Genomic DNA, 19,741 nt, shown 5'->3' on the forward strand with positions numbered 1-19,741 from the left:
TAAACCCAACGGTTGGTTGAATGTTTTAACATTTTTAAACCCAACGGTTGGGTTTGTCGGTCCATATTTGACCCAAACATGGGGTCGGAAAAACAACCCAAGCATATTTTAGAATGTATTCGAGGTGGCACCGTATAATTTATTAACAAACACATTAATCGTCGAAAAGAATTCATACAGAAATGTACATTACAAAAACACCTGTTTAATAGAACAATAAAAAACAAAACAAATACTTTTGCCTATTCGACAATGGCCAGGGAAAACGATGTCATTCGGCTGAACAAATAGTGAGGGAGAGTATTTTTATTTGTTTCATCCTGCATAGCAGTTAATTGGTGAAGGAACTTACTGTCCTAATAAGAGTAGGCTATATTGTCTTTTTTAGAGTAATGAATTTAATGAGAAGGGAGTAGTCGCAGGTGAGCAGGTGCTTTGACTAATATCCCTGTAGTAGCGGGAGTGGCAGGAGGAGGAGGAGTGACGGGAAAGGAAGGCTGGATGAGTGTTGTGTTCCTGGAGGCGCTGCTGGGTCCGTCTTTGCGGTATATAAAGCAATGATTTCCTCTACACTATTACAGAAAGGCGTCCGAGCCGCTCACAGTATTAGACTGCTGCACTCCACACTCATCTCCAGCATGCCGATCAAGGTAAGAACTTTTACCAGGCACACCCAGAGATTGGACTGCATGTCGTTGCTTTTACACATGACCATGGCACTATTTTTGTCGCACGGTGCCTAAAATAAACGCATTAGATGCTTCTGGAATACTGTGGCGGCCATGAGTTTTTTTATGCGCGCATTTCATAACAAGCACGGGTGTGTGCTCGTGATTCTAAGGGAGGAGAAGAACATTTTCGCTGCGATTTCCTTTTCCTGCATCTTATTCAAATATGTTGTGGCCGATCAGTTAAAGTCAGATATTGGTTAAGGAAGTAAACTATTTCCTTGTAGGCCTGTGCAGCGCAACGGGAGAAGAACGGGAGCGTTCGCGTTTGTCGCGCGCTGTGCAGATCCGATGTTTTACATAATAGATTTAAAATAGCCTATGAGTACATAATCTCAGGCTATTTTAAACAAACTGCAAAGTTCATCAACCATTCGAGTTATTGATAGTCATTTATGTTCCTCAAGAACTTTACCAATATTTTATTCTGATAGGCAAATCAGCACAATCATGTAAAACATGCAGATATTAAAGTTAACCAATTAAGAGGTTAACACAGCATGTTTACCCTTTATACAAATAAAATTACAATATATTTTATACTGTATGTATTTTTTATGATTATTTAATGTTGCTAGACAATTGCAAAAATCACAGAAAATTGTCCCATATTTTAGCAGCAGGGTTACCAAAATTCATATAATATAATATAATATTTGGTTTCGTGACCTCCTACACTTCATAATCCTTAAATATATAGATTTTTTTAAAATAAGTTCCAGGTCCTTGTTAACTGTGCGTTCACACCGCCGCCGGCGAGAGCGTCAAAGTGGCCGGAAGTGATTCATTTTCAGTGAGAGCGGGGAGGAGAGTTGGAATCTGGTCAACTTTATGGTAATGAGCTATGACGCAATTCGGCGGCAACGAATCGGAATGTAGGAAAAGTAATAATAAACAAAACGAAATTCATAGTTTTGAGTGTGTAGCAAAAGAGTAGGCAAGCTTTGGGACATACTACTTCGTCATCTTTAACGGACAGCTCTGTCGCGTGCGTCCAGCCACCGTAAACTGCCCTGTCAATCATCTTGTCACAGTTAAAATCCTCCATTCAATCTAATTTAATTTCCTACCGTTTCGGAGAGAAATGTTGTGGCACCTTTGTGTGCAGCCGTGGGTCATTAATGCGTTGACTCTCCTCAAGGGTTTGCAATTTAAATGTAATGATGCATTTAAAAGTTAATGGCTAAACGTATCTTTACAAAAGTTCACAATGCTGCTGCAGATGCAATATAATGTAGAAAACATTGAATAAATAATTTTTCATCATGTTAGATACTGATAATTACCCACTCAAACCCCCCTTATCTAAACCTTTCTACATAACCACCGGACTCGCGCGTCCTCAATATCTGTAGTTTTTTTAAACACTTTTCACTCGTGTTTGTAGTTCTAACCGAATCCTCGTCCAACGCGCGATGGGTTGTGGGCAATATCAGCCGTTAGAGTGCGCATCGATCTGCACTTCGGATTCTGACCGGAAAAAGTAGACCATCCGGGTATCTTTGGAACACTCATTTCAACATACTACGATTTGGGACGTATTAATTCTAATTTCGAACACTATTTAGGACGGATAGTATGCGAATTGGGACGCAGGAATCTGGTCAACTTTATTGTAATGAGCTATGACGCAATTCGGCGGCAACGAATCGGAATGTAGGAAAAGTTATAATAAACAAAACGAAATTCCTGGTGTTAATTTGACTCTTTATATAAATGGTATGGATATTATGAGTAGCAATTGTACCAATAAACATATCAGAAAATGCTTTTTGAATGCAAAGAAAACAACACCTCGTGGGATATTTTTCTGGAATTCTCTTTTTTATGAGATTAATTGGCATAGGGCCTGGCTTGTTCCTTTTAGATTTTGTATCACAAAGTTAGGGAATTACATTCGAAAATATTACACAATATATATATCCCACAAACTTTCAACATTTAAACCTGTTGATAATCTTTGCAGTTTTGTAAGACAGAACAATAATCGTTAACTCATCTCTTTTATGGTTGTTCATTCTGCATTACATTTTGGAAATATGTTGAAAGTTGTGTCATTTAAAACAAATAATACAATAACGCTTGAAGGGAAACAGATTATTACATATTTTGATTGTAGAGATAAAAGTTTATTGTAATATTGTAAATCTCTTTATTTTACTAGGTAAGTTCCATATTCATAAAGCTAAATTTTCCAAGTCAAGGCCATGTTTTACATTTTTCCAAATTGAAACTGATATATATTTTGAGTCTCTTAAATGGGTTAAAAATAAGAAAGCTATGTCAGTAATTGGAATATACTCAAAAATGTTCAACTGAAAATAGAAATATTTAATTTAAAAAAAATGTCTAGTGTTTATATATTCTCGCTGTATATTTGTTTACGAACTGTGATGCTTGTATGTTTGTAACTTGAATTCTAAAAAAAAAGAAAAAGACCGGAATGTAGAAGTGCTCCGTTTAAAAGAATTCCAGTGAACGCAGTCCTGTAAACTTTGGTTCCGACCACGTGAGTTCCCAAGCAAAATAGAGGAGAGGCTGATCATTGGAATTGGATAAGAAGTCGCGCAACACTATTTATAGGCAAGATTTTCGCGCTAATACACTTTTTTTTTCTGCGGGAATGTAAATTAGAATATAACTTAACCATGAACACAAAAGTCACACCACACACATGGCTTTTAATTGGTTTATTTCGTTAGCAAACATGTCACTATAATTAAGTTCTTTCCATCGATCAATTTTCTGCAAAAATAACGATCGACATCCTTGTTTGCTTTGCGGCCCCTTTAAATGAAGTTTTAAAAAAGACCAAGCATTTGATCTACGTCAGAGCATGAGAGCATGGACACTCATTGGCTGCTTTTGACTGAGTTCAATGCATAAAAAATATATTACAATTTCAGCGTTTGTATGTAAATTCATATGTAGGCACAGCTTATATTTGTAAATAAATAAAAAATCAAGCATTGAAGGACAAGGCTTTAGATCATAAGTTTTTTTCACATCACAAGAATCATTCAGTCAAGTGTGTCCAAACTTGTTGGTGATTGTGGTGAAGGCACATGATCTCTGAAACCGAAACAGTTGTTGTCATCAGAGCTCTGGTGTTTGTGTTGCTGTGGAAACGAATGGACTCTCTAATAAATAATGGATTAAGAAATTAATCAATTAGATTTTTGTGTGTGTGTGTGTGTGTGTTTTATGCTGTATTATTCATGCTACTGTTCTTAACCTTTTTAAGGTTGGTCAACATCTTCCCGCTGTGGAGGTCCAGGAGGGAGACCCGGGGAATAGCATCTCAATGGCTAAAATCTTTGAAGGCAAAAAAGGAGTGCTTTTTGGCGTGCCAGGAGCGTTCACTCCGGGATGTTCAAAGGTACTAACATAGGATCTGCTGGAATTACTGCTGCCAATTATTATTCAGTTTTGTGATATTTATATATATACAGGGGTTGGACAATGAATATGAAACAACTGGTTTTAGACCACAATAATTTATTAGTATTAGTGGCCAATTTAGCATAATTTTATCTTGTGAATGACAGATACAAGTCTCTTACAGTGGCCAGAGGGATTTTGAGCCATTCCTCTTCCAGAACCGCAGCCCGGTTTCTATGTGATGCTGGTGAAGGAAACCGTTTTCCGATTCGCTTCTCCAATAATATGTAGATCTGGTCACTGTGCAGGCTATTGGAGATGTTCAACTTCACTTTTATGTTCATCAAACCATTCTGTCACAAGTCTCGCTGTGTGTATCAGTGCATTATCATGCTGATTCACGGCCCTTCAGGGTACGATGTTTAAACCATTAGCTGCACATGGTCCTCCAGAATGGTTTGGTAGTTCTTGGCCATCAAGTACAGTAGAGAATGCCATGATATTGCAGCCCAAACATCCCTGATCCACCGCCGTGCCTCACTCTGGACAGCAACAGTCCGGGTGTTAACCTCTTCTGGGCTTCTTCACGCCGTAACTCCCACTGATGTGGGAAAGGCAGTGAAGGTGGACTCATTAGAGAACAGCACATGTTTAACATTGTCTACAGCCCAAGATTTGCACTCTTGGCACCAATGAAACACATTTGGCATTGGCACGAGTGACCAAAGGTTTGGCTTTAGCAGCCTGACCATAAGTATTGTCTCTGTGAAGCTCCCGACGAAAAGTTTTGGTGGAAACAGGAGAGTCGAGGAGCGCATTTAATTCTGCAGTGATTTGGGCAGTTGTGTTTTCATACACCACAAAGACTTGCTGTATTGGTCACAGATGAGTCAGCGAGACCCGCACCAACAATTTGTCCTCTTTTGAACTCTGATATTATGTCTCCCATTATTTCACGAGTTCGCACACTCATGATCAGATGGAGTAAATACATGTGTATTAAAAATACATTACTGTTAACTTCAGCCAAAGCTGAGAAGCTAAAGTTACTAAATTATTTTCTGAAACAGAAGCTGTGATAGTTTTTTTTCTTCCCTATTGTGACATATCAAAGTGAAACACCTTCTTGAACAAGACAAAAGGCAAGACAAAAAAATAAAACAAGATTTTTGATTTCATGGTTAATTTAATAGCTTTATAATGCATTAATATAGTACTATATGCATGTTATTAAAGGCCAGGCCTGAAATACGACACTCAAGTGGTCCCTGAAAAGGTTGACGACGCCTGTATAATAACTTAAGTTTGTGGAGGAAGTATAATAAACCTAATTGGAATTAGGTTAGTTTTGAATGACTGTGTGCACATCTCTTTTCATCCTATTACTGCAGCACCCGTATCCATCTCTTGTTTGTCTTTACTCTGTTCCCTGGTGTTTTCCCAGACTCATCTCCCAGGGTTCATAGAGATGGCTGGGGATTTGAGGGCCAGAGGCGTGGGTGAGATCGCATGCGTGTCTGTTAATGATGTGTTTGTTATGACCGCCTGGGGAAAGGAGAACGGAGCAGACGGCAAGGTGGGGAAACTCTTAACCTGCTTTTTACTAAAACACAGTTTAATAAGTCTCTTTAAGGATTTATCTATTGAGTCATTATATGGTTTATTAATTATAGGTGCGGATGCTGGCTGACCCCACAGGAGCGTTCACAAAGGTGACACTTGCTTTTGAAGCACCTTCATCCATGGGCCATTTCCAGAATTTTTATGCTGATCAACGCGTAGCACATATAGATCTGGATGCATTAAAATCAGGAAATATTACAGGATTAAGCGTTATTTTACTTAGATGCTGTCCCAAATGTTCAGTGCTGTTTTAGATATTTATAAATCTATTTTTCTCTATAAAGGCTGTGGATCTCTTCCTGAACAATGATCACTTGACCCAAGTGCTTGGAAATTTGAGGTCTCAAAGGTGAGATGATGGTCTTCCTGAAAAAAACATGTCCCACAATCATGATTATGGTATCCACCTTATTCTGCAATATCGAAGTAAGCTGTTTTCTGTGAATGTGCGAGACTTCCGATTCGTTAGCCACTACAGGTAAATAACTAGAAGAACGACAAAGTGCAGTAAATGGTAAAACTCTTTGTGCTAAAAATGAGTGCATTTATAAGGAACAATTATTGATAAACAACAGTTTGCAGCATAACACTGTTTTTGTACAGCTAAGATAACTGGAAGCGAGTTCAAGTTACAAATGGCCACATACGTAATTTGTAACTTGATTACTTTAAAAATAAGGGGACTAGTCATACAAAATGTGAAGTTGGAATCTACTCAATTTCGTCAGTCTACTTCTCATTTTCATGTGAAAGTGACACTTTCACTTCTCAGTTGTCTCTGCTGATCCTGGTTGTGTGTGTGTGTGTTCAGGTATGCCATGCTGATTGAAAATGGAGTGGTCAAGAAGCTAAATGTGGAGCCTGATGGGACGGGCTTGACCTGCAGCTTGGCCTCAAACTTTTTCTCTGAGATTTAAGTTACCAGTTTACACTGTATAATCGGTCGTCCTCCTGTTATCGACCCGATTGCCCATTTATCATTCCAAAAACAGTGTAATGGAAAGTCCCAAAAATTAACACTATTGTATATGCTGTAGGGAAACCTATGCAAGGAACTAACTTGTTTACTTGGAGCGCACAAGTTTGGCTGTATCGCACACAAAAGCCTGGTTCTGATGGTTAAGTGGTATAACATGTAATGGTTACCCAGGCTGCAATAAATGTTTTCCTCATGATACACACAAGATGTAACTGATTTTATGATGGTACATTCACCTTTTTGGTAGACAGAGAAACATTATATTGAACGGTTTAATATTTTCCTTAGCTGTAGTCACAGTAAAACACAAATACATTTTCAGTCTAGTGCATAAGATCATGTTAATATTTATTTTACAAAACACAACAAACAATGAACACATACTTGATTTGCCATATCTGTCCTATATTGAACATGACAACAGTTAAAATGTACAGAAAATTTGAACCACAAAGTTGGTTGGGGGGAGGGTGGGTATTCACAAAAAAAAAGTGGAAAAAAATTGGTCTTGGTGTCTTCCTGAGATTTTTTTTCCCCTTTCTCCATTTTATTCTTTTTGTATTAAATGTTTGCTCTTTAAACCTTTCATTTTATTTTTAAATTCTTGTGGATAACTTTCTTTAGGAAAATAAAATTACAGGGAAAATAAAATAAGACCAAAAAAAAAATAATAATGACAGATTTTATTTTAGATTTGGGGGGTAGAATAAGGAAGGCACCTTGTGGTTCAGAGTTTCCATAAAATGCCCAGCAATAACTCCTCATTTGACAAATGCAACATCTGGGATCTTTCCTTGTGCCTGTAAGAGAAGAGACTCTTGTAAGATGAATGCAGGACACATGATCCTTTGTTCTAGAAGACTTACTGTGAACCGTGAGAAAGGGACACCGGCTTACCTTAAGACCGGTGAAGATCTGAGCAGCTCTGTCAAAATCCCAATCATTGTCTTGTAGGCACCTGAAAGAAGAAGCAAGTCTGACCTTAACAAGCTGTTCATCTTTGTATGAATCTAGAAACAGGACAATATCTAGTAGAAATAACAAACATGTATTTTAGTCCTTACTTTTGAGACCATTCTAGGTTCATGCCAGACTTTTGGGAGAAGGCAGCAAGCATTTCTTGTTGGGGGGCGGACAGAGTGGGCACGGGGCTGCTGGACGGTGTGGGGGCGGGAGCAACGAACGCACGGCGAATTTCCTCTGTAGTGGCGTTTCGAACGAACAGCTCGTCATTCACAATGCACAGACTGAAAAGTTGAAAATAGGTTATAATGACGACACTTTTAAGCCAAAACAATTACATTTTTGTAACCGAGATCTTACCCAACTCCAGCAGGAACAGCAATGAATACTCGAGAGAAGGCTCTGTATGATTCTCGGGATTTACCGTCCACTTAAAAAGGAGAAGAGGGGAAAAAGAAAATGAGGTTGTGTACTCTGATCCGCGCAGAGTAAAGCTACCAACTCTGAATCATTTTAGATAGATAGAGGAACTCACTTTCTTTGAAAACTCCACTGACTGTAAATGCCAACAGTGTAGCCTGGAAAGACAAGCAATTAGAACCGCAAATCGGATTGTGAAATATGAAACCAGCAAACTGACCGCAAGTTTAACTCACTGTGTAGGTGTTGACATCTACAATAAAGGAGGCGATGTCGTGCTGGGTTTTGGGGAGTTCGTTCAGGAAAGCCACCACATTTAATCGTGTGTGTTTGATCAAACGAAACCGTGTAGCTGAAAGAAAAAAAAAGGCAAAACTTATCACAGAATTCAGGACACAAGCAAAAGGTGCGGTCACATTTACAGCGGCTCTGCAAAATCCAGTTATTTCAACAGGAATATGTGCAATCGGGAGTTTTACGTGATTTCGAAAGAGTTGCCCAAACAAGTTTGACTTTTTACTAACAGAAAGCTGCCCGAAATGTGATCACACCTTGACGTTGCAAAAACTAACCCACAGAAATTAGATGATAGAAACTCAGAACAGAGACTTAACAGATTTTTAGATTATTCAACAATTACTTACTGGGGTCTTTCATGCGCTTGATATTGCGACTGTCTTTCTGGTATTCCCCTAAACTACTTCTGCGGACAAAAAGATTAACATTCACTGTTTAGTAGAAGTCAATAGTGGTGATGATGACGATGATGATATAGCATATAGAAAGTCAACTGTACTTTGAAGGGTTCTGGGTGATGAAGGGAATGCTGAGAGAAAAAGTTGCTCCGTCATGGTAGCCGTCCAGCAGGGGCTGTCTGTTTCCTGAGTCATATATGCTGTAATACCTGGAGGGTGAACATTTTGATCTGAATGTTTAAGTTCTTACATACATGTATCTATTAAGACCAAAAAACAAAACAAAAAAACACACATACTGTGTCAGGAAGCAATGGATGATGTTCTTGATGTCTTCAGAGCAGAAGTAGCTAGGCTGTGTTCAAAGTAAAAGTGAGAGAGGTTAAGTGTGAAAGTCAAATATGGACGTCTCAAAGTGAAGAACAGATCGAGACCAAACCTTGCAGGGAGGAAGAGTCGCAGGAGCGACCTCTAAATCAAAACCAATGGGAGGCGGAAGGTCGTGTCCATCCTGTTGTTTAAACAATGAACAGACAAACAATGTGTCTAATGTACAATTAAGCCAGTGAGCAAAAGTGATAACATTTAAATTATTATGATTACCACACTTGTTCTCAAACAAATAGCGTTGGGTTACACCAACAGAAAAACACTGTGGATTTCCTACCAGTTTGAGCAGCTTGGGGAATCGTTCCCGTATGGCACTGTCCAACAATCACAAAGACAGAACAAGAGAAACAAGGTTAGTACAAACTGCACATGTGCCAATGAAACGTCCCATAGAAACACTCAAAAACTTTAGCCAGGCCATCTTAAGTGCAGGACAAATAGGTAAAGAGTATTCAATCAGAGAAATATTTACTTACAGATAATTATCCATCAGGGTTGAGATACTGTGAATTTATTTTCATACAAAACGTTATGTACACTACCGTTCAAAAGTTTGTGGTCAGTACAATTTTTAAATGTATGCACACCAAGGCTAGATTTTATTAAACAAATACAATAAGACCAGTAATATTTTGAAACTTTACAACTTAAAACTACTGTTTTCTATCTGAATACATTTTAAAATGTAATTAATTTCAGATGCAAAGCTGAATTTTCAGCATCATTACTTCAGTCTTTAGTGTCACATATCCCGATTTGCTGCTGAAGAAACATTTATTATTAATGTTGAAAACAGATGTACTGTCTGCTTTATATTTCTGGCAAAACAATACAATAGATACTTTTCAGGATTCTTTGATGAATAGAAAGTTCAATAGAACAGCATTTATTTGAAATAGAAATCTTTTGTAACATTATAAAATGTCAGTTTACTGTTAATCAATTTAATGTGTACTTGATGAATACAAGTTTAATAATAAAGCTTTTAAGAATAAAACTGTTGAACAGTAGTGCATGTAACCAAGTTTATACCAACACCAAAAAACAATAACCATTTGTTTCATTTGAATACGTAGTGAAGGGTTACTGAATACTTGAGCAAGTTTGTCGTGAACTTGTGAGAATAAAAAAACATGGGCATCTGAGCCATGCCACCAATGAGTCAATCACAGCCCTGCCCCAACTCCCTCCCACCCCGGCACATGGTACTTACCCATCAACAATACTCACCACTGGTGCCCCCTACAGGCCGAAACACAGACAAGCAGGCTGGCAAACGATGGGGGCAGTGGGGTGTTGTGAGGGGTAGAGTTTGGTGAACATTCACACCATTCAATCAATCAGTCAGGCAGTAAGTAATTTTTTTGCACAATCAGGAAGTGTACCCAGTGGAAAGTGTATAGTTTGATGTACTTGGATCTGACTCCCTGTAATCTGGTAATACTAGTGGTTCTTACTGGCAAAACTATGGGGTTTTGTGTTTTTTTTAATCAAATATCATCAGGCACTGACATACAGATCGACAAATACTTGCACGCCGGGTTAACTAAAATGCTTGTTCATAGCGTGCTTCAATATCTACGAAAAAATGATGCAGAACCAGGCTGCTCAAGATGACAAGAGAAATATGATACGAGTAGCTATTAAGAATTTAGGGGACAAAATAAACAAAAAAAATAATAGTTTATAATAGACCCAATTGTGAGTGAATGCAGGCATACATATGGGAGGGGAAAATAAGTGTTTGGACACTCGAGAGGTTTAGATTTATGGATCAGCCACAGAGAAGACAGATATACAGTGAGAAACCACACCAAAAGAGTGGGAGTTAATAAAAGGGGTCAGATGTAAATAAAGAGTTGAACCCTGAGCCTCTGAACAGATCATCATATGATCAAACAAATGAACGTTATAAAGGTGTATGGGTTTTATGGCCTACTTAATTTGGACCCTTCTATTAAATTAAGAACATCAGGGTATTTATTCAAACAATGAATTGAAGCTATATTCGAGCCCAGACACCTTACGTTTCTATTTCCTATTTAGTCTAATTTGTACTGTGGTCTATTTGATATCAATATTTGAAACTTGATTCCTGTGATCCTCCTCCAGTATTTTCCTCTCAATGTTTTGTCTTAGACGTTTTTCCTGCAACATGCTCTAGGACGAGGATCATGAAAGTGGTCAGTCTGACCAACTATACTCCACCTTTGATTACAGAAACAGAGAGAGACGAAGAGAATTGCCTCCACTCTCATTATTCATTTTGCAACATGCAGCAGAGCTCAAGTTTCTGAGCGGTGCTTGGCTCAAGGTTTCTTTTAAAAACCTTCCCTCTCCTTCTCCACCCATGGCATCTCCTCGCGAACAACTCTTCATCTTCGGTGATCGTTCTTGATCTTCAAGACGTTGGCTGTGGCCAGTTTTGCGGCTGTGCCTGCCTTAGGTTGTCCCTGAATCATGAGGTGGGATCTTACCCGTCTTTGGCTAACCAGCCTCTCACTGGCCAAACAGCATCAGCAGTCCTTCAGGTGTCAGACATGTGCAGGGCGGGTGGAGGGAAGAGGGTGCCAGCATTTTAGAAAGGTGGAGCACAAATGTACTTAATCGAGCATCATCTCCAAGATTATGTTCCATCCTTCTATGCCAACTTATCCATAGGCATTCTGGGAGGTCACATGATGAAGCTGCTGCTTAAATTTAATTAAATACTGAAGTTTAAACTAATAAAATTTGCAATGTGCTAAAATGCTAGCATATTTACAAAATGCTAAAAAGACAATCGTCGTGTTCTGTGCTAAAAGCTACAGGGGCAACCAGGTGGGAACAGAGAAAAGAGTGTTGGGCCGGGGGGGGTAGGAAGGGGGGGCAAGAATGAAAAAGCAGGTGAGAAGAACCATAAAAAAGAACCAGAGGTGTAGACAAACTTGGTTTGTAATGTTTTTAAGCTGCTTACTGGATTGCCACTGGAACGCGAACAAGTAAATACCTGTCACATGCCTGATGATAGTGGAACTAGTGGAAAATAACCAAGTGCTCACTGGTTAAGAGTTCATACACCTGCATATTACAGACAGGACTGAATGACTCTGGCGGATGGGATTGTTTTTTTCTTTAGAATAACATGCAATGATTGGGGACAATTATTAAGAAATAGCTCATTATTTTTAAGTGTGATATTTATTTTTTTTAAAAGAAAAAAAAGGACACTTTCTACTAACAATGTCCTTACAAATGTCACATCAGCATCCTGTCGGCCAATTATTTCCACAGAATAAATTAAAATGTAATGTGTAATTTTAATGTTCAACACACATTATATGTCGGTCTCAAATTAAGCTATTAATAATCGCCATGTTTTCTAGTTGTATTTTTATGCACACCATCTTTTTCTGTTTTTATTAAAGCTGCAGTCCGTAGTTTCTCCTCTTTGTCGCCATCTCTGTTCCTGCAATTGCCGTTACTCGCGAAATTATAACTTTACGTGGGTTGCGTGGATGAATCCAATGTTTTGAGGAGAACAAATTAATTATCCTTAGAACTGGTTCTCTTTGAAATACAAACACATGTATCTGTAATCAGATGCATATTTAAAATTGGAATATAATCCAATTTTTTCTTTCAAAAGCCCTTCTGATATTTATCCATGTTTTCGCATGGGCCTGGTTGCAGTCTCTTTTTTTCTGTAGCCACTCCGAAGTCCAAAGCCTTTTGCATTTTACAACGGGTGAATCTCGAGTGGTCACTGGTGATTGTCGTTTGAACCTTTCTGGATCCGCCATCAAATTGATAAATTATATCAAGTGCTGTGAGAAAAGGCTATAAATCTCCACCTCCAACATCCTCACACGCAATATAGCCTACTAGCCGAGACATTTTCTGTATGTGTACAGATGTGACGTAATGACATGCTCGAATTTCCTGCAGAAACCCACCAGTATCACTGGAATTAAAAACATTATTACAAGCTTACTGTTTTGACCCAAGCTAAGGCAAACAGATAGATTTGAACACTGGCTAGTTATGTACTTGCTCAAATTTATTTTGGATAATCTTTAACCAAGTTATGGACTGCGGCTTTAACTGTTTTGCGTATTGATACAAATCTCCATGCATATGCATGCTTTCATGGGCATGAGTGCACAACCAAACAAACCCTCAAAGATTTTATTTCAGGCCTGAAACATACTTTACGCAAGTACGTAACAGCAGACACTGGGCAAACTATTTTGTGTTGTGTTCCTAAATTGGTCACATTGCAAAACGTGATGCAACACGTATGCGTTGCATTTCCAGTGCTGCCAGAGTGCTTTAGTGGACATTAGCACAAACTAATTTTTCTCTTTCATATCAACCTCTATTGTTTGAGGCACACAGAGGCTTGTTACTGCCGAGAAATGTAAAAGCACGTTTACAAGTCTTGTACTTGGCATTTGTGTACTTGTGTATAGTATTTTTCTTGCTTTATGTTCAACAGACAACCAACAATTGAGAAGACTAACCTGACATAGTCGGCCTGGATCTTGAAGTGGCCACACAGAGGATTTCCCTCTAATGAGAGATCCACCAGCTTCAGATCTCTCAGTTTATCAAGTTCTCTCTCTGTCTTCAGCTACAAGATGACACAATGATGCATGGTTAAGGAGACTACAGGAAAAGGTAAATCTATAGGTATCAGAGAGCATACTCATACCTCATTGTGAGACAGATTGAGAATCTTCAGGTTGGGAACCTTGTCGACAATATCTGCCAAGTCATCCAGCCTGTATAACCTGTTGTTACTCAGGTTGAGACAAACCAGCTGTGAATGAAAAAAATTGATTGAATTGCATCTGTAGAAGTAGTGTACATGAACGTTCAAACATTTGGGGTCTCTCAAGATTTTAAAACTGTGATATCAAATGTAATTGCCATACCCCCCCCCCCCCCTTTTTTTTTTTTTTAAATGGGTAGAGTACATGCCTGCTGAGCTTTTTAGAAGACATTTATATTTTCAGGCAATCATACATGTAAAATGTAATTTCTTACCTCAGGAATGTTCTCCTCAATTATTTTGATGACTGCCAGCATGGAGTTCCTCCTATTTAAAGTGACCTCAATATTTTGAGAAACCAAATCTGCCAGAAAAGGACCAACATTTGAGCAACATCCCACAACAAGCCAAGCTGATTAAGTGTTTAAGTTTGGAGAAAGATGACTGTATGCAAGTCAAACCTGGATCGACTCTGATGTTGTTCAGATCTAGAGCCTGCTGTGATCCGTCAAAGCGTTTGGCCATGCATTGCTGCAGAAGACAGTCAGGTATATTATCCATAAATAAATTTAATGAGAACATCCTCTTGTAGCCTGCAGCAGGTAACCATCACTCACCTTCAAATGCTCCAGATCCGTGGTCTTCAGATCAGTGTAAATTAAAGTGGGTGGTGGGCAGGGGTTCATAACAAGAGTCACCTATCCAACAGATTAACATTAAATTAGATTGTCAAACCAATGATTAAACAAGAATTTTACACAGATCTGTACATGAAACATAATATAATTTTTTTTATGGTTACTATTGTAGAAAAATATAATTAGAATGATGACCAAATGCATCTTAAACACTGAAAGATTACGGACACGGCATCAGGTTTGGTAAAGCATTGTTATTAATTTTTTTTACCTTATATCCGTCTTTGTCTGTTATTTTCCTTGACACTTTAAACAAGGCATTAGCAGTAGTGGAGTCTTCAATATAAAACTGGGCCTTGTTGCCCTCAGTGTGATACTATGACCAAAAAAGACAAGAAAGAACAGATTTAGCAATTTTACATATCTGTACATTTTCTATGGCATGCTGAGGAAATATATTTTATCGTAGACTTACCTGAACTGCATGGAATGGCATAGAACATACGTTCTGAAGTGAAGTCAGAAGCCAATCTTTGTCATATTTCTTCCCGAAAGGAATCTGTGGTTAGATACAAACACAACCACAATGCCATTAGGTCATAAACATTACTTTCAAGTAACTCCTAAGGTGTCAATAACTGCTTAATTCATGTGCTTTTAATGTCTAATGTACTAACAGTCATTTTAAACCAGTTCTTGCGACTTCCATCAGTACCACCGCCACCTCCTCTGCCTCCATATCGATTGCCGCCTCTATCTTCATTTACACCTCCGCCGCCACCTCGTCCACCTTTGCGATTGCGTTCATCACGGCGATTCTGTGGCCGGCCATACGGATTGCTGAAAGTATAAAATCTTGTCTGTTGTACCGTGATGGTTACATAAGAAAATATGTATCAGTATGCTGCATGCATCACAAGCGCTTACTATCTGCCCCGGGAGCCGCTGTCTTGCGGACCTTCCGCCATGGTCACATCTCCATCATCATCATGCAGTCTCGACCGGGGACCAGGGCCACCTCCACCTCCTCCACCACCACTGTAACCGCCTCGCTGCCTTGGCCGAGAAATCTGATCGCTGTACAAAGGGGCTCTGAAAGGGCCTCTGCCTTTACGATTGCGGTGCTTTGGTCCACCGACACGGTCATCGTGCTCTGAAAGATGCAAGATGAAAGAGTCAGAGGTGTGAGAGCCTGTCTTTAACAAATGCGAGCAACTGTGTTGTAACTCTTGATCAAAGAAGTGCAAATGTGCCACTGTTTGGATATTAGCTAAAATGCCATTTTTTATAGCTGGAATGGAAAAAAAAATGTATATCATACTAATTTGCACAGCATTCCCCCAAAAGCTAATAAATCCTGGAATTAATGTTGAAAATGTCATATTTTAGAAAGAAATGGTGTGTTAGTACACTGGACAGAATACACACTAGTACAATGTGCTCGTCTTGACATTTTTTAAAATTGAGGACAGTAGCGATGTTTTTATGAAATACCATCGCAGTTGTGAAATATTTGCTTGGTTAAATCTTCATTACATATGTTTTTGGTGACTTGGAAGCTTTCTATAGAAGCTGACTGAGCTCTTACACAAATGCCACTACAGAGGAAAGCATCTGTTTTACAAGACTTTAACCATATAAGGCTGAATCATATTTGATATGTGAATTTCTAAAGATTCTCTCAAGAAGATAGCCTGGCAAGCCAGACCTACATCAAGATGTTAGGTCTGGGAACTCACAATTGGCATACCTCAATCCGAGGGGCGGGATAAACTGTTGTGTTTTAAATTCCCTCTGCACGCAATAGGACAGCGTCAGCGCTACAACCAACGAACGGCTGTGGCTGAGTGAGTCCCATGCGTTTTTCCACCAGTGGAGCTAGTTGATATATTAAACTTTTGCCGTATCCGGTCGTCAAAACTCCGAACACATCTTCCTTTTTTAAGAATGACTTAAGCCCAATTTATACTTCTGCGTCGAACTTACGCCGTAGCTACGCCGTAGGCTGTGCGTAGCGCGCGTACCCTTTGGCGTACCCTGACGTGCACCTCTCCAAAAATGTAACAACGCGTCAATTCTACGCGGACGCAAGCGCTGTGATTGGTCTGAGAACCCCTAACCTCGGGTTTCACATGTTCCCTCTGCATGTGTAATTGCGCGTCAACGCGGACAACGACGCAGAAGTATAAAATGAAAACCAACGCGTAGTGTATAGCGTAGAGGCTCCGGCGTAGGTCCGACGCAGAAGTATAGATCAGCCTTTAAGTGACGTTCTCTTAACTCCAAATCATCCAGAGTCGCGGCGGAAGCCGATTCGAAAGACCGCTGTTCGCCAGCAGCATCTTCTTTGTTTTCAAGTAGCAGGGAAATCACCTATGGAAATCACGCGGACCGTCACAACTCTGCTGTCATTATGTTAAGCCCGCCCACCAACTCCATACACGCTGTGATTGGCCTGACCAGTGGCGGAGGCAGGATTTTTTCATAGGGGTGGCTGGGGAAGGGCCAGCAAACAGTCTGGGTGGCATATAAATCTTAATTATTTTAACATAAAAATTAGTTTAAATAATGTATTGGACTGTTTTAGTGCCTTCCTACACAACTGAATACAGTTCATTTGTACTTAATTGTAATTGAGATAGTAGTGAATTAGGAATCATGGAACACTGAGTGAATTTGATCTTTTTTATTATTATTAGCTACTTACCACCTCCAGGCATATTAATAAAGAGTACACACACTAGCTAAAGTTCAACTTGCTCAGTTAGCTTGGTTCTGGTTCTCAAAACCACCAACATTGTTGCACCTTCATGGATGAGACATGCAGATAACAACTGTAGTTCAAAGATTATTTAACCTTCATTGAATTTTATATAATCAATTAACTCTTCAACTTTCTCTATTAGTTGTCAAAATAAAGAATCTTAACCGTTCTATCATACCTAAATTAAAAAGGGGGGGAAACATCTCTTTTGAATTCCTATGTGCAAGAATGTGAACAAGGCGGAAGTCAACCGTCCGCACACAAATGCCAGAATGTAAAATTTGTTATTTTATGGATTTAAAAATGATCCATTTTTGTTTTCCTTTACAAATTAACGCAAAATTACAACCTATCTTCTAGTACAAATGCACAGTGCTCACATTTATTTGAACATTACAAAAATCACATAGCCTATCAGTTTGTGCCTTAAATTGTGATTTCACATGGCAGAACATTTTAGTCGAGACATATGTGACGCATATATAACAAATACATGCATGCATGCAGTTGAACCAGATTTTATCCCTTTTTGATTATTTCATGAGTTAGCTAATGACGACAGAACTACGGCTATAGCACGCCACATTGCGCGTGATGTGCAAGTACAGTACAACGGCTGTCAGGACAGGAAAGTTAGTTTTATTGACATATGTTGACCTTACAACATCTCATCTTACCGCAGATAGTCTACTGATTCAGGACAACGCGCTTTTCTCCGCATCTGACAGAAGTGTCACAAGCTTTCACACAGATCTTTCAAAATAAAAGTAGAATCAGAAAAAAAAGAGAATTACGTTGTTGTTTCTTTGACTGGACATATGCGACTCACTCAAAACGGTCTTGCAACCCACCAGTTGAGGAACATCGAATCTATTACTATGCTCCGATCACTGCTCAACCTCATTCGGTAACGTTACCCGTACATTTCCGCACTCGTTTGACTTGCGCCTGGCGCTGAGGTGAAGTTGGAGTGCGCGTCTGAAAAGTCTCACGTTTTTTGTGGTCTTAAAGAGACGGTTCTGTGTTTTAAAAACACAATTCTTGCAAAATTAAGACCGAGATAGAAACACCAGTTGTGAGAGGGGTGGCCAAGCTTAAGCCACGGGTGGCCATGGCCACGCCACTGCTCTAATGTAGCCTGGTTAAAACCAGACCCTACTCAGGCGTAACTGCAGCAAATCTAAATTTGCCGGAAGTTCGTCTGGGTTTTCCCAGGCTAGCTCGAATGTGCCAACGGAGAGTTGCTAGACCACACTTTGCTGCAAAATAATTTTTGCTGCCGCTAGGGTGCGTCTACATTTCTAGGCTACCAAGAAGACATATTGGGAGAAATAGAGTGACAACTGATCATATAGAATTACATTGAAATTATTTTATCACCTCCTCGAATATGAGCTCCATATTCTCACTATATCACACTATACGCGCCAAAAAGCCTGATGCATCAAATTTGATAATAAACAAAAACACACATATGCAAACTTGGCCAATATCACAGCAGTTCAACATGACTTCAACACACATTATCACCACGCGGTCAGATTCAGTTCACCCCGCTCAATTGTCCTTTAACAAAATCCCAAAATAAAACACAAAATGCGGCTACATCAACCGATATAATGGGTTCTGTTGCTAAAAACAAAAACACATTAACTTACGCCCCAACAAAAGCAAAAGCTAGCTGGCTAGAGGTAACTTATGTAAAGGTTAGAGTAACGTTACAAGGCAACAGACCCCAGAGAGCTACAAAATTGTCTATGGGGTGCAACAAGATCGTGAATAATCTTGCCTAAACATCGTTAATAGTAGAGAATTTTAATGGATGTAGCACTAAGCGCTTTTGCTAACGGCTCAAACTTACCATTATAGTAGCGCGAGCCGTCCGCTGTCGCCATCTTTAAAGAAGGCTTTTACGCTGCTATTTAAAATATAGGACTTCCACGTGCTATTTTCCTATTTTTGTATATAAAACGAAATCAAAAGGAATTCAGATAAACGCTTTGAACGCCTGTGAGATCAGAAGAGATCCTTTCTTGACTGTTTTGTGAGAAGAATCCGTCTCAAATTGCTGCTGCGCCAGATTCTTCTTCAAATGCTCAGTGGAATATTTACACACCACATCATCGTTGCCACCTAGTGACAGCAAATGAGTGACTGCCTATTCAAGACAATGGGAAACAATTGCTTTAAATCTCCGATTTATTAAATAAACACAACAAACATCACAGAAATATAGAGCAAAATATGAACATTCTTCCGTTCCATAATAAGCTGCTGATATGCTTAAAATTGCAATGCAAATGAATAAAGCAGATGTAATAGTGAATCTTTGGTGAGAGTGGACAAATAGGCATAAACCACGAATATGATTTAATGAAATAAATATATTTAAAACAACTATATCCTT

At 39.1% G+C, this 19,741-nt stretch overlaps 2 protein-coding genes across 2 annotated transcripts; one reads left to right on the top strand and one right to left on the bottom strand.

Moving 5' to 3' along the window:
• Positions 1–410: 410 nt before the first annotated feature.
• On the top strand, positions 411–6,916 carry prdx5 (peroxiredoxin 5). The gene is made up of 6 exons (XM_077233304.1): positions 411–650; positions 3,973–4,107; positions 5,554–5,685; positions 5,783–5,821; positions 6,017–6,081; positions 6,544–6,916. Exons 1-6 carry the CDS (start codon positions 558–560, stop codon positions 6,647–6,649), a joined length of 570 nt encoding a protein of 189 aa, XP_077089419.1. The 5' UTR covers positions 411–557; the 3' UTR covers positions 6,650–6,916.
• Positions 6,917–7,035: 119 nt separating this feature from the next.
• On the bottom strand, positions 7,036–19,456 carry nxf1b (nuclear RNA export factor 1b). Its single transcript, XM_077233303.1, has 21 exons — positions 19,196–19,456; positions 15,498–15,723; positions 15,248–15,410; positions 15,046–15,129; positions 14,842–14,946; positions 14,550–14,630; positions 14,394–14,463; positions 14,208–14,296; positions 13,873–13,980; positions 13,682–13,791; positions 9,457–9,493; positions 9,229–9,300; positions 9,089–9,144; positions 8,891–8,998; positions 8,739–8,797; positions 8,331–8,446; positions 8,210–8,252; positions 8,035–8,104; positions 7,776–7,958; positions 7,609–7,669; positions 7,036–7,511 (listed from the first exon to the last, which is right to left on the bottom strand). The coding sequence occupies exons 1-21, from the start codon at positions 19,227–19,229 to the stop codon at positions 7,473–7,475; spliced, it is 1,914 nt and encodes a 637-aa protein (XP_077089418.1). The 5' UTR covers positions 19,230–19,456; the 3' UTR covers positions 7,036–7,472.
• Between the last annotated feature and the right edge of the window lie 285 nt (positions 19,457–19,741).

The sequence above is a fragment of the Siphateles boraxobius genome, unplaced genomic scaffold, assembly GCF_051911475.1.
Source record: "Siphateles boraxobius isolate OS27281-9 unplaced genomic scaffold, OSU_SipBor_1 18, whole genome shotgun sequence".
Classification (NCBI taxonomy): Eukaryota; Metazoa; Chordata; class Actinopteri; order Cypriniformes; family Leuciscidae; genus Siphateles; species Siphateles boraxobius.